General features: G+C 43.6%; 1 protein-coding gene across 2 annotated transcripts in view; it reads right to left on the minus strand.

Annotated features, from left to right (window-relative positions):
* LOC144755519 (membrane cofactor protein-like) overlaps positions 1-16,387 on the minus strand; it is a 584,025-nt gene that overhangs the window by 155,405 nt on the left and 412,233 nt on the right. For both annotated transcript variants that reach the window (XM_078644523.1, XM_078644522.1), the window contains exon 7: positions 4,809-4,865. In XM_078644523.1, the coding sequence (XP_078500649.1) occupies positions 4,809-4,865 (57 nt within the window). The remainder of the gene's footprint in view (positions 1-4,808; positions 4,866-16,387) is intronic.

A 16,387-nucleotide genomic window follows, 5' to 3' on the forward strand; every position in this document is an offset into this window, starting at 1 on the left:
TGCACAGCGCTCGGTTGAGTGAACTCATCAGTCGTTCCACTTCCCCATTTGCTTGTGGCCATAACGGGGTGATCTTACGGTGGCAAATCGCCTTATTCTTGAGATACTCCTGGAACTCCCGGCCCTGGAATGGGGGTCCGCTGTCGGACTTTACCTCTTCCGGCAGTCCATCATTGCAAAAGTCTTGTCCAGGACCCTCTTAATCTGGGGAAATGCTGTTGACGACACTACTTCGACAATGGGGAAGTTCGAGAATGAGTCCACCATGACCAGCATATGACGTCCATCTGGGAAGCTCCCAAAGTCCAGGCTGATGTGTGTCCAGGGGGTCTTGCTCGGTTCTTTAGTGATCAGGGGTGCAGGCGCTGGATCTCCTCCAGTGATCGTACAGGTGTGGCACTGTCTCACCATTTCCTCCACCATGGAATCCATTGCTGGGAACCAGACCTTGTCCCACAACCGGGCCTTTGTCTTCGCAATTCCTTGATGGCCAACATGTGCCAGCTTGAGGATCTGTTTCTGCAAACTCTCCGGGACCACTATCTGGTGTCCTCTTAAAACAACTCCATGTACCCCCACACTGAGTTCATGTTCAGAGCTGTTGTCGGGCGTGGCTGACTTTGGGCCGGAGGACGCGGGCTCTATCCATGAAGTGGGCCCAGCCATTGCTCTCGAGCGATTCTCTTACTCGGGACAGTGTGTGGTCTTTCTGGGTGGCCCGGCCAATTTCTTTGAGCATCACAGCTGTTGGACACGCCCCTTGCGACACCATGTTGACGAAGGCTTCGGTGTTACAGGCATCTGCCAACGAATCCGATGGCAGCGTTGACTCTGGGTGATGAGACAGCTGGTCGGCTGGGTTGTGGGCCCCTGGACGATAGATTACCTTGAAGTTGTACAACTGTAACTGCACTGCCCACCATTCGATCCTTGGGGGCGCCAGCCGGGATGAGCCTGCAAACAGCGGGAGTAGCGGTTTGTGGTCAGTCACAACGTGGAACTCCTGGCTGCACAGATACAGGTGGAAATGTTGGCACGCCCATTTGATAGCCAGCACCTCTCTCTCAATTTGAGCATACCTGGTCTCCGCGAGGGCCTTGCTGGCGTAAGCGACAGGTTTCCAGACCTCCGGGCCATGTTCCTGAAGGAGGACTGCTCCTAGGTCCACCGGGCTGGTGTCGACTACCAGTTCCATGCTTCGCCTTGGATGGAAGCAGGCCATCACCGTCTTGTCTAGCAGTCCTGCTTTGATGTCCTGGAATGCTTTGTTGGCAGCCGTCGTCCACTCCCATTTGTGATCATGGCATGCGAGGACCCGGAGTGGCTCCGACATGTCCAAAAGGTTGGGAATGAAACGCCCACAATACGTGGCCATGCCGAGGAAACTCCTCACGTCAGTGGGGTTTCTTGGAGTGCTTGCTGCGCGGATGGCCTCTGCCTTCTTAGGGTCCACTAGGATCCCCTCTCGGGTGAACGTGTATCTGAAGAAGTCGACTGTCTCCTGATAAAACGAGCACTTGGACTTGTGCAGGGTCAAACCACAGTCTGCTACTCTCTTCAAAGTGGCTTAGAGATGGTTGTGGGGCTCCTCATGCGTGTTTGAGAACACTAGTATATCATCACTAAGGTTGAACACAGCTTGCAGCCCGACAGTGCTTCTCTGATGGCATTTTGTAAGACTTTGGTGGCTGACGACACTCCAAAGCTGAGCCTCTTGTATCTTCGGAGGCCAACGTGCATCGAGAAGGTATTGATATACCTGCTCTTGGGCTCCAGTTCCAGCTGATGGTAGCCGGCCTTCAGGTCTAGCTTAGAGAACCACTTGGCTCCGTTTAGGTCCGCCACGATGTCGTCCATTGTGGGAGTGATGTGGCGTTCTCTCTTTACAGCGGTATTTGGCAGCCTCATGTCGACACAGAGCAGGATGGCTCCAGGTTGCTTGGGTTTGGGTGCCACGACCAGCGGGGACATACATGGAGTTGGGCCACAAACTTTTTTGATCATGTCTAGATCTTCGAGCTTTTACAGCTCTTCCTCCACTTGCGGGCGAAGGTTGAACGGCACCCGCCGGTGCCTGAGGGCCACTGGTCTTACCGAGGGGTCAATGTGGAGCTTGAACTTCTTGCCCTTGAGCTTTCCCAGTCCTTTGAGGAGAGCTGGGAATTCCTTCAGCATCCCTTCAGCATTGGAGTGATAGATCTGGTTGGCAAAGAAGACAAGTCCTAGGTTTTCAGCCGTGTGGCAGCTGAGCAGCGTCCCCTTTCTTCCTTCGGTGATGTGGAACCTCGACTCAGTGGAGTAGTTTCCGCTTCAGACTGTGACCTGGGTGACTCCATGGAGAGGAAGCAGGTCAGTCCCTCCATACGTGTAGATCGGGCCGTGGAAGGTGCAAGCGGGGGTCGAGGTTACAGGCGGTCGTACTGTTTTGAGTCCAGCACATTGACGGATGCACTGGTGTCATTGAGGGTTTGTACATCGGTGCTTTAGACTGAGACAGAGCACATGGGAGGTGGCCTTAGTCGATGGCTAGTTCTGCTGACGTATGACACCACAAACACTTCCTCGTCCTCATCTTCATACATTGGTCGTCGTTCCTGCGGCTGGTCCTCCACTATCGATGGCGGATGGTCGATTTAGATCTGGCGAATGCGTTGTGGCATGCTTCTGGGCCTTGACGACATTTGCCTGAACTGCCCACCGCGGCATACTTTGGTGTAGTGATTGAGCTTGCCACAGGGGAAGCATATCTGCTGGGGCGAAGGGGAGACTCTCACTTTCACTCTAGTGGCCGGAAGACCCCGAGCGGTCTCTGGCCGTTTATTTATCCCCTCGGGTCGAGCCCGCCCCAAGGGGTGTGTGGATGCATGAAAGTGGCAACATTGTAGTAGAGGGCCCGAGTGGCTCTCTACAAGTATAACAAATTGAACGGCGGTGGTTTGTAATGATTTCTAAAAGATCATGCCTTCCTCTGGCAGCATTGTGCAATGAATTGATATCTGGAAGGGCTAGTCTCATGCAATACTGGAAATAGGCTATCTCCAAGCCACAGTTTGGTAAAAAAAAAAAAAAAAGAGTAGGTATGGTCTGAGATGAGATTGAGGAGGTTTTGTCATTTCATTTGACAAATGTCCTCCATTATATGTGACTAGGTTAACTCACCTGATAAAGTAACCATTTTATTTCAGAAAATATCATTGGTCTTTATTGTTTATATTCAAGATCACATTTATACGTTGGCCATATTTTAACATCCAACAGGGATGGCAAACTGTTAATGATTATATTCTATGTAATGAATGACCGAATAAGTCGAATGTAGAGCACCACATCTTGAACCATACTCTGTAAAAACAAACCCATTAGTAAAAACACCAAAATTCAAGCAGTCCAAATGTAAAATTGTGTATAGTTTTCTGCCGGGAATTCTTCACTAAACAGCCTTGCTTTACAGCTCCCCTCAACAGCAAACGTTATTCAATTCCTTGCTGCAGGCTAAGGTAATGGTAGTCATGATATTACATTTTGTGACTGTAGCCTGTTAATTTAGTTTTTAATGTCATACAAGGCCATAAACAATCACATTTTCTAAGGAAAACAGTGTTGCAGAGCAACATTCCTGACTGGGTTGAAACTCTATCATCCTCATAGCCACATTTAGAGGGGATTACTGCCTTGCTGCAGCAAATAATTCCAAGACCAGTTCTAGGTTCTTTACTTTGGTCTGTTTCAGACTCATGCTCCGCTCACGCTCCGATCTCCCTTTACACGTATGATAATCATGCAGGACATGTTATGTTAAACTCTGGAACGTCTGAACCATCGTTCTAACAAATACTATTCTCGGAAAGTTATAAGGGAAAGACTATTTTTATATTACTCTTCCTGAAACCAGGGTTCCACTCTTCTTTGTGGAAGCCACCTTGCTCAGTTAGTGCCCCAGTCACCAGGAAATCTGACTTTTATGAGCAAGTTGTGATACAGGTCCCTAGAGTTAGACTCCAGTTGATGCCAAATTATTTGCTATTCAGTATCATGCTACCACGAATATGGATTGGGGAGCATTGTGACACCCATCTAACACACCTAAATGTTGAGTGCAATTGATAAACTGAAGTAATAACAAAAATCGCAACTGTTTAATCTGAACTGTTTGATTGTAGAGCTCTTATTGAAGGTCAAAGTGGTCTTTTGGGTATGGTCTACTTTGTTGGTTTGGGTGGTAGATTTGTAGGTATAGGTATATAAGGTTTTTACACTATGGCCAAAGATGCTTTTTGGTACACAATGCTTTGCCATCGACCCTTCCTTGTGTAGTTAGTCTTGCTTCCTCACTCCTGCCTCCAGTTCTTGCTGTATGACTATTGTAACCCGTTTTTCAACTCACCTTCAGGCTAATCTGCACCCAAGCCTCCAATTACTTTATTGCCCCCCCGCTATCTAGTGCTGTTAGTCACCCAATACTTGTTTCCTTTCGACTCCAGCCTGAGTGAAAGAAAGGGAGCTGTTGAGCAGCGTTTTGATGCATAGGTGTGGGGAAATATTAGTGGGGTGTTTGTTGGTAGGGTTGATGGCAGTAATTGGCAAGGGAAGTGCCTATGAAAGGACACATTTGTCATGATTGCCGGGTGAGGTAGCCACTCTAAACACACACATTTTATCTCAGTAGTGAGAAGCAAGGGCATGGGAGCACTGGTCAGATAGGAGAGAGAGAGGAGGAGCAACTCACTTTCAATGAGATATAGAATGTACAGTGTTGAGCAGCATCGAATCACCCACAGCTGAAAAGTTGGGCTGACATGTCTACTAACCTTCCTTTCCATTTGTTTTGCGAGACACAGTCGTGGTTGCAGGTCTAGTACTTGTAGCTACAAAGAGTGCAGAAGGAAAGCATTAGTACAACTATTGTATTTCTAAATATATTAAGACATCTTCAGTGTAATATAAAAACAAAATTGTTTACGAAGTTTCAAAGACAATCAAAAATATGTAAATTCATAATTATCAGCCCACTGCATTCAGTGCTGGATTGGCCTGTTGGCCAGTCTGGCACTGCCAGATGGGCCCATTTGAAAGTGCCAGAGTGTAGGCCTTTTTTTGGTCCAATCAGTCGGCGGGACAAGGTAAAACAGCATACACACTGGTCCTTTCAAGCTGGCCATATGACACTGTCTAGCTGCCAGGCTTCTAGGCTGTCCAATAAGGACTACATTCGCAGTTGGAACTCACAATTCAAAGAAAATGTACAATAACAGGTTACCTTTACTGTTGTCTTAGTTATAGCATCCCCTACCTGTATATCTGAACCTTCATAATGCATAAAAGTTATAAAGCTTACTTTATTATTAAAGCGATTCCTATATAGTCTTACTTCGTAACTGCACTCACAAAATTGGAAAATTAGGTGTCAGTCAAAAAGAATATTTATTTAAACCCGTTGGTCCTTAAATACATAAAAACATCCATAAATACAATCCCTTATATCCAATATATCAACAAATACTAAATAATAAAAACCTGCATAAAAATCCATACAATGTAAAAATCATTAATAACTCCATCTAAAAGAGTGCATTTCATCATAGAGATATCTAAAGATTACAGATATATACACTTTTGAAAACTTGTTTTGCTTTGAGCATAAACCTCCCAATAGCAAATGCTATGTCCAAAGAACGCTTTTTAACTAACAGATCAACAGCTTGTGCACAATTTCCAATACTGTATTTTAAGAAAATTACATAAAAACATGTATGAGGCATGTGTGCTGTAGATGCACATGCTTTGCATGCTCCAGCCATCTAGTATTGGGTCTGGATTTTGCAAGTTGTTTTTCTTCAAAGAAGTTTTGCCAGTCACGAGGTAAGGTGACTCCTCCTTTCAGTGATAGAGCGCATGGGCATCGACTCCATTGTTAGATTGTTTTTTCCGACATCGGGTTCGGTCGTGTATTGCTGCGCTCTGGTTTGAAACTGTTCCCCACTTCTTCGCGTATCGTTTCGTTCCATGAATACTTCAATTTCGACCGAAAACTTTGTGGGTGCCCTTCGGGCCTGACTGCGTCGATCCGGTCTTCTGTTGATGGCACAGACTCCGTTTAAATTCTGTCCTCGGTGCCACACTAAGCACCCTCGCACCGACTCACATCAAGTGTGTAACTTGTGCTCATCTCCAAAGCACAAAGAGAAAGACTGCAATGCTTGTAAATTGTTTCGGTCCAAGAAGACTCTTCCCGATTGTCGGGCTCAATGTTGTGAAATGCAACATCAAAACATAGAACACACTCTGTATATCTGCTTCAAAGAATCTGAGCAGGAAGAGGTCGAGGTGACGGTGGCTTAAGAAGCAGCTGCCTTCTCTGTTCCGGAGTCAGATTCAGAACTTGAGATAGACATGAAGTCAGAAGACATGCATCCGGGGCAGGGTTCTGTGAGTACCAATGACTCCTAAAAGCAAGTCCATCCTGGCACCGAAACCTTCGGTGCCGAAATCTAAAGACAGCCTCTCCGAGCCTTCTGACACTAATTTAGACATTGTTCATCCGAAACTGGATCTCAAGCAAAGGAAGATTTATATCAACCCTGATACAAGACATATTCATACTAAATCTCCTTCTGAGGACCCTCACTATAAGATTCCTTTAAAGAAGAAGGAGAAGGACCTGGCTACCAGCTCTGTTTATCATGCTCCACCACACCCTCTACCTCCACCCTTTTCTCCACATTTAGATCATTTACGCATTACACCTTAGGGGTCTCCACTTTTACAGCCTGAAGAGGATGGTATTAATGAGGAAGATATTCAATTACCTGTAGACCCATGGAAGGATTACACCATTGACCCTCCATTAGACAATGACCCAGGCCTTTACCCTGCAAAGCCATCCCCCATCTGACAATAATGTGGCTTATCAGGAACTCATTGCTAGAGCAGGAGAGTACCATGGGGTGGAGTTACATAAAGAGTCATTAGAGCTGACTTTTTATTTCAAACACTTGGGTCCACACACAGGTCAAGCCAGACACTCCCTATACTGAAGGGCATGATGAGGCATGTACATGACATCTTCAAAGACCCCGCGCGAGCACGCATTTTGACTCCTAGTGTCGATAAAAAATATAAACCTTTGCCAGCTGATCTTCTCTTTATTTAAGGTCAACTGCCTCTTGACTCCCTTGTAGTGTCCAATGCTCACAAAAGAGCTAATTGTCAAAGTTCTGGTGATGCTCTTCACCCAGATAAAGAATCTAAGCTCATAGATGCGTCAGGAAAACGTGTAGCCACTGGCACATCGCAAATACACAGGGCCTACTAGCTAGGTATGACAGGGAACACTGGGATGAGATGGACCAACTGTTCCAATATCTCCCTGATGAACACAAAAGCAAAGTACAAGAATTAGTTCAAGAGGCCAAACTCATTTCTAACTGCTCTATCAGATGTGCTTTAGATGCTGCTGACACCACTGCTGGGGAGATAAATACCAGCATTCTCCTCAGAAGGCATGCAGGCTTAGGATTTCAGGTTTTAAATCTGAGGTTCAGCAATCCATTTGAAACACCCCCTTTGACAAGCAAAACCTGTTTGGTCCTGAAGTCATTCAGGCTTTGGAAAAAATGAAAAAGGACACAGAAGTGGCAACGTCCATGGGAGAACTTCAGTCCCCATCAAATAGAGGCACTTTCTGTTGCTCCTTTTACAGAGGGGGGTCCAAAACCACATCCTCTGACCCAAATGCATCCTCTTATAAAGGCAATATACAGTCCTTTCCCTCTAGAGGTTTTTATAGAGAAGGGTATAGAGGAAACAATTCTACAGGTAGGGGTAGAAGCTCCTCCATGTGTAACAACCCTTCCCCTAACAAACAGTGACTTGCCCACACTTTTCCTGATTACTTAACACCTTTTGGGGGAAGACTTCAACAGTTTCTCCCCATTTGGCAATCCATAACAACCGACAAATGGGTACTCGGCATAATCCAACATGGTTTTTGCCTGGAGCTTACCACCAATCCTCCAAACATTCCACCTCGCACTTACAAACTGTAGTCAGACCACTTACAGTAACTCATTCATGAGGTCCAATCCCTCTAATAGAAGGGAGCCATAGAACCAGTTCTGTTACACTACCAAGGTTCATGGGTTTATTTTCTATAATTTCTAATTCCCAAAAAAGGACGGCTCCTTAAGACCCATTTTGGAACTCAGATTGTTAAACCAGTACACACTGTCAGAACATCATTTCCATATGGTAACACTTAAACAGGTGCTTCAACTTGTACAGCAATGCAAGTTTATGTTCACACTGGGCTTAAAAGACGCATACTTTCATATTCTAATACATCCAGCTCATAGCAAATTCCTCAGAGTTATTATAGTAGGCAAACACTATCAATTTAAAGTACCCCCAATTGGAGTAACAACTGCCCCAAGAGCGTTCAACAAATGTTTAGCAGTAGTGGCAGCTCATCTCAGAAGACAACAAATCTCCCTCTTCCCGTATTTAGACTATTGGCTCATCAAAGCAAGCACACACCAAAAGTGTCTACGACACACTCAGTTCATGCTAGATTTACTCCACAGTTGAGCTTCACAGTAAATGCGCAAAAGTCTCACCTGCAGCCTTCACAGACACAATCTTATCTGGGAGCTACTCTTGACACTCAAAAAGCTCTAGCCTCTCCGAATGCAGCCAGAATTCGCAATATTCAAACTCTGTTACTTCAGTTCCAGGCCAACTAAAAATTACCAGCCAAAACCTTCATGCAATTGCTTGGAATTATGTAGTCATGCATAGCAATAGTGCCTTATGCAAGACCACACATGCGTCCCCTATAAGAATGCTTAGCACATCAATGGAATCAGTCACAGGGTCAATTGGTAGATCTAGTGTTGGTAGACAGCTGCACCCATCGCTCTATGCAGTAGTGGAATACACAAAATGTATCAAAAGGGCGGCCTTTCATCGACCCTGTTTCACATATTGTGCTAACAGCAGATGCATCTCTAACAGGTTGGGATGCCCATCTCCACGATTACACAATCCAGGGTCTCTGGGACATCAAGCACAAACAACTACACATCAACTATCTAGAGCTTCGAGCAGTATTCTAGCTCTGAAAGCTTTTCAGTCTCACCTCATATGCAAAGTAGTCTTATTCCGCATGGAGAACATGATAGCTAAGTACTATATACTATTTCCATTTTCAAACAAGCTTTATTCGACATATAGTCATAAAAGCACAGTAAAATGTATTCGATAGTTTATATAAAAATGTCGTACATAATTTATAAAATAAACCTGTTTGGGCGAGTATAATCACATACTAGTTGTGTATCAACTTTCAGAAAAAAAAAATCTCTATATTTACAAATGACCAAACCTTATGCTAAACTCTCAATCAAAAGAACACAATAAGTAAAAATTCATCTTGGATAGAAGGGCCCAGGACAATAGAGAGAGCTAGATAAATTATTTAGATAGATATAAATATTTAGATCACTAAACCGATAAGCTGGCTTGTTTACATTTAGCGTGCACATTTCGTACAGATATAAATTTTGACCTTATTGCCCACATCAACCCAAGATATTTTGCAACGGGCTGAAGTACTAGTACGTATAAAAAATTCTTCTACCACGCTCCTTCTGGTGCCTAACAGCTCCTGAAGCTGCACTCTTATGAACGGAATCTCATAGGGGCACATAAAGACAAGTGCGTCCTTAAACAGATGATGCCAATACTGTAGGGATACAGGTATATTTCCACTGGGTATGATGCCTGTAAGTTTTGAAATAGGATGTACAATTAAATAGAAAGGCGGTTAAGTCATCATAATATCTTATTATCTTCTAGAAGAAGGACCATATGGTCTGCTCTACTTGAGATGAGGGAACACTCATTGGAACATGATTGATGACTGATGAGGTAACCACACAATGTCTTGATTAGACACACATATATTTTTTATTCTATTGAGGTGTGTTATTATGGGCACTGAAGTGAGTTTGCTGCTTAATCAAGGATGTAATATAAGGTTGTGCACCATTTGGCAGTTACAAAGGTCTGTGAGACATACTTTTCTCCCAATGTTATTGATCACAAATATATGAACATTTCTCCCAATGTTGTTGATCAGAAGTATAAGAACTTTTCTAATTTTTATCAGATAGTCACCAGCAAGTATGTATGTATATGTGCATAGATGAAGAAAATATGAAATCCTGTCCCAAGCATAAGACTACTTATACAATAAGTTTCCCATACTGTCTTTCTGTTATGAATCATATGCGAGATGACTTAACATTGTAAATATGAATTGTTGGAGTACCGTTTTATAATGGAAAAATGAATTTTAAAGTTGAGTTTATAGAAAGATCATGGCCTCACAATTGATTGATTGTTTTGCCAAGAAGAACAATAATGTAAATTTGTTAATAGATGAGCTATGAATATGTATATATAGTGTGTGAATAGTTAAGGTTATACGTACATTAATATTTTACAAATAAGTTTTTCCTTTTTTGAATATTGTCTATGTCTTGTAGCCCTGAAGAAGCCCTTCAATAGGACAAAACGCGCTGGCTACTTTGAAGAGAAGAAAATAATGATTCAAAGAATTGTGTGAACTATTTCACTTGGTGGAACTGATTTGTTGCGTGTAGTGTGTGCGGATCAAATCATTTTTTGCAGGTGCCTAACAATTTGCATATAAGCCTCAACCACACCCGACGAGGGGCTTCATAGGCTGGGCAGGCAAATAACATGTGAGCAACTGATTCTATGAGGGCCAAGCAGATAGGACATTTACTATCACATGATTTAGACCACCTAGATGTAAAAGACCTTAGGGGCAACTAGAAATACAATTTCCTATCGAGTGGTTTGGTTACAGTGTGTCCCAATATGGTTCTGAACTCGGAATGTGTTTAAATTCCAAGAAAATTCCTGTCAATGAGGATGGTTTGCTAGATCTCAGGGTATTATGTGCAACCATCTCCCAGTACTTTTCTTTTAGAATCTTTGAGTGAAAACAAGCAGTGGTAGGATCCTCCCATAGCATTGTCAGGCCAATTTCTACTAGGACAGCTCTAATTCCGCGTAGCCAACTAATTTTATGAAAGTTGTCAGATTTGATTACGTCCATGAAACCCGCGGCATATGGCGCCAATTCTGGTGGTGTCCACAGCCTCCGCCAATATAACACTGGACGTAGTTTTGCAATGTCAGATAAGGATTTTCTACCAAGATCATAAAATAAAGGACACAATGGCGTACTTTGGAGGAGATTGGTGATACCATGTAGGAACCTGTTTTCTGATACTCTAAGTTTAGACTTGTTCTCAAACCCCCATAATTCAACACCATAAAGGGCTGAGCTAACCACTTTCATATCATATAATTGGAGCACCGGTCTAATTGGTTTTGTAAGAGACTTTGTGCTCCAGGCATAACGCTACTGACATTTGCTGGTGCTTACGTGAGGCAATGTCAATTTGATGGTTCCACTGTTTACCCCCAAATATATGAACACTAACTTGTTCCAGTGGTCATTTATTCATTAAAATACCACCTTTAAAAGCTCTATGTGGGTTAAAAGTCATAAATTTCGTTTTCAACACATGGACTTCAAGGCCACGAGCAGAGCAAAACACTTCAAAAACTAACAGGGCTCGCTGGAGCCCACTTGGTGTCTTTGAAATGATCAATGTGTCGTCCGCGAACATTAAAATAGGAATTTTTACTCCTGCTAAAATCGAGGCATCAGTATTCACAAGTGTCATGCAATCAACTATTCCGTTGATAAACAAAGAAAATAAGGTGGGTGCCATGACAAAGCCCTGGCGCCCCACTTGCTCTACTGGAAAAGGGCTGGTCACCATACCCTGGGAGCCCCAACGAATTTTAGCATAATTACCCTTGTGCAATCTCATGCCCAGGCGTTCAATTGCCAATGCCAATTCCTGCAGTGTCATCCTCAAGCTGGAACGGGAAACAAGATTGAATGCTGTTTTTAAGTCAACAAAGGCAGCGTATAAGCTGCCTTTACCCAAGAACCCCGTCTTCCAGTGTAATGAAACAAAACTCAACACCCGATCGATGGTGCTGGTATATGCCCGAAAACAAGCCTGCAAGGGGGATAATATGCTATGTTCTTCTATCCAATCCTGGATCTTGTTAAGGGTCAGCTTCCCCAGAATCTTTTGCAACAAATCTATCCGGCTGATAGGTCGATAATTCCCCGGCAATGATTTGTCTCTTTTTGTAAACAAGGATTATTTTGGCTCCTTTCCAGAAGTCCGGTATGGGGGCACCTTTAGCAACTGCATTAGCCAACAACACGATATACCTGCCCCATCTTATTTTATCGTGTAAAAACAAATTGGCAGGTGCACCATCTGGACCAGGCGCTCTGCCACCAACCACTGCTTCAAGGGCTACCACAACATCATTAGTATTAAAAACCTCTTCTACATAAACACATGGCTGGGGCCTTTTATATTTTGCTCCATTGGACTACGGGCATGTTGTGGTTAAAAATGTTTGACCCAGCCATCCTGTGTGACATAAGTTTGTGAATGTTCAGGTTGATCCCCTCGGTCCTACTTTATGATCTTCCAGAATAGTTTGCTATTGTTCTGGGTGCTAGCCTCTTTGAGGTCCTGCCATCTTTTCTCATCCTATGTGCGTTTATATTTATTCATGGAAGTCTTGTATGCCCGCCTAGCTGTGTGTACTGAGGCAGGCTCTCCACCTCTAATTGCATTCCTGAGGAGTACTCTGGCCAGAAAGCATTTCTTATTGTAACAACTCCCTATAGTAGAATAGGAACCATGCTACTGGTGGTATTGGGTCTGTTGAAAGGGAGCTCCTTGAACCTACGACAAGTTGATTTCTATTGTGACCAGCGCCTGCAGGAAGACATCCGGGTGGCACCCTCCTCCAGGAACCCACAGATTGACACAGATGAGACTCTACTTTCATTCAAGTAATTTCTTTTGTGGTCTGTGCTCCAAAAAATTCACTATTAAAACCATTTAGTGGTGATTTGTACTTCTGGATTCATGGTGGGAGCTTCAGGTAGATCATTTCCTAAAGAAAAACACCTATCTTCAGATGCAAAAGTCAGCCAAAGTTTAATATTGTGGGTTTATAACACCTACCCATCAGTGAGCGTTTCCCAGTGAAGTAGGAAGAGGCTGTTTCATGCTGCCCTGTTTATTCCAGCATTTTGCTCCTTGTGAGGCTAAGGCATTGAGCATATATACCTTTTCCAATCTACTAACAGTCCATCATCATTCACTAAATCAGACGAACGTAGCCTCCTTTTTTTTAGTTAAGTTACAAATCAATATTTTTTGCTAGTGTGGCACAAGTGACTATGAGAAACTCGCCCCTGAGGAACAGAGTAACTATTGGAGGAGTGTTTTACAGTTATGGTGATGCACAGTAGCATGAGAAACATTTTCAAAGCAGACTCGATACATTATAGCATCTGGTGGAACGTTAGTGGGCATCAAAATGGCATGGAGACTGGGGTTGAAAAAACAATTAATATTAATGATCACCTTTAAGTAGGGCTCACTAAAGAATGACAGAAACTGGAGGGGATATTTAAATCTTCCGGTCATCTACATCAGGAAGAGACAGAAGCAAATTCATCTACCTCCAAATTTGAGACCAAAGCACAGTCCAGGGCAAGAGATATGCAAGGGCTTGTCTTATAGTGTGTTTTGGGTGGAACAGTGGCGTAGCTAGATGTTTGGCCGCCTATGGCGGTCCCAGCGTTTGTGGCCCCTCGGCGGCGCTTCTAAGATCGAGGGGGTGCGGCTGATATTCCAGCAATTGCTGTCTACGACGGTCACTGGTAAGAGTGGAGGGGTGCCACCCCCAAAACTCGTGGCCCCCCCCGCTACGCCACTGAGGTTGAGGTCTAAGCCACGTAGTGAATGCCGCAGTGTGGAGAATGGTGCTGAAGATTAATACCTCCTATAAAAAAAAGACAACTGTGACAAGGAGAGGAATATTTGCTGATCTCGTGTCACAAGTTCATTTAAGAGTTATTCTTCAGACTATTTGTTTTTTATGGTAGGCTACCTGCCAAGGACCAAGAATACACAAGATATTTGCCTGGCTTTCAGGTACAAAAGATTTACAGGCGATATTCACCCAATTTCCAAACATTTTTAGAGTGGCAATGATAGACCACGTTACAGTCCAGTCCATAATGTCGTACGGACAATATTGGTTTAGTCAAATTCATTTTAGAAAATTAGCACCAACATCTGTCATTCTAAAGAACCTCTGGCCTCCCGTTGTATTTTTAAACAGACAAATAGTGTGGCAATTGTCCCTAAATAAACTTAAACTAAATAAAGACCAAGACAGGTGCAAATTTAGCGCCCTTTAAATCATCAGTCACATATAAGATTATAAAGATATATTTTTCAGATTTTTTTAAAACGTTTTTGCAGCATGAAGACAAAAGTAATATAGCTTTACAACTCTGCACCCGACAATGCTAGCTTTACTCCTTGAAGAACTAGGTAAAGTGGGGTTAAGTACTTTTCGGTCACATCAAAAGTTGGGTCAGACTACTGTAAAACAAAAATAACATTCGATGTTTGCATTACAGGGCCATATTTTTGGTTCTTTTCAGTTAAGAGTCAGTTCACCTTAAAATGAACTCAATGAATCAAACACATTTTTTGCTGAATAAAGCCGAATTTATGACAAAGACATTCTTCAAGGCTAGAAAGGAAAATGGACCATTCCTCCTCTAAAAGGTCGCTCTATTGGTCTTATTGACATTTTTGTCAGTTGTTGGTGTAACGAGATCTTTGCCACCACAACTCTTTAGTCTCAGCGAGGCTAATCTGAATCAGTCAGCCAGTCATCTGTGTCGAATTTGATTTTTTTGAGGTATGTTCAGTCTGGACTTGAATATTTGTCATTTACGTTCCTCTCTCTTTTAGGTCGCTTTTTTATTGGTCAACTTCAAGTCTATGTCGTGAATGACAATCTGGCCTAATTGTTCTTATAGCTCACTGTCTTCCCTAATTGTCTATGGTATCGTCTTGGGCATCAACAGTCACTTTCTATGGGTAGTGGTTCTTGGCCAACCTTCTTCTGAAGTGCTCGGGATTTCTGACTCTGACGGGGCCAATTGACTCTGATGTGGAGCCTCCCGGTTCAGCTTCAGCTTCCACTCCTTGGGGAAGTTGCTGCAGTAAACTAGTCACAGCCATCCCTGAATTTACGCTGTACCAGTGTATGCATATCCTCAACCCAGTCATTGGCATTGAATTGGTTGCTGGAATGTTTGCATGCCCATCAGTCTCCGGCTCTGTAGGCTGTTCATCCGATGGAGATGGCAGGTGTCCGGTTCTCCTCTTCTTCTGAAACCTCAGGCACTTCAAGTCTGGGACGACACAAGGAAATGGCAGATGTTGGCTCTGCATTTTCCATTTCATACCTTACCCTACTGGTGTGGGAGGCATGTATCCAATTTGGCAGACCAGCACACTCAACAGCAGTGTTTGTAAACAGGATCATCTGGTAGGGTCCATGCCAGTGCTCTTCCAGGTAAGATCTGCAAACGGTTTTCTTATTGTGGATCCAGTCACCTGGGTTCAAGTAATTACCTGGGGATTCCTGGACAGCTGGAGTAGCAACATCAACCGGATGAGAGATAGAACGAACCACGTCAGACAATCCTTTGTAGTACTCAAGGACCATGTCATTTATGATATTGACAAGGGCAGTTCCCAAGACGGAGGGTAGCAACATTGCTCTCCCCATCAACAATTTGTGTGGCGATAATCCATTTCTTTTACAAGGGGTACTTCGGATATTCATGAACAGTAAAGGAAGATCATCAGGCTATTTAAGTTATGTAGAGGCACAAGCTTTGTCCTATTCAGTCTTTCTACGAATCCCGATGCTTCCAGTCTGAAGATACAGTGAATACTTTGCTCAATAGCTATAGCTGTACGTATCAACTGCATGACCTCACTCTTGGAGTGGGTTCCTTGATCGGATTCAAGATGAATTGGCATCCTGAATTGAGGGATTAACGTCTACAACAATAGTACAGCAACAGTTAGGTTGTCCCATCTCCGCAGGAGATGAGCCTCGACCCATTGTGAAAATAGGCACACAATGACGAGGATGTACCTCAGCGGATTGCTTCATAGCATTTCTATAAAGTCAATCTGAAGGCGGTTAAATGGACCATGGGACTTTCAAATGTGACCCATGGACACTGCAACTCTTGTCCTCCTTTTGCTTCTGGCAGGTCATACATACATTGAAGGCACAAATCTGCTATCCTTCTGAACTGATGATTAAACCAAAGAGAATGGAAGTGGATACCATTCCGTCTCGCCCA

The sequence above is a fragment of the Lissotriton helveticus genome, chromosome 5_1, assembly GCF_964261635.1.
Source record: "Lissotriton helveticus chromosome 5_1, aLisHel1.1, whole genome shotgun sequence".
NCBI lineage: Eukaryota > Metazoa > Chordata > Amphibia > Caudata > Salamandridae > Lissotriton > Lissotriton helveticus.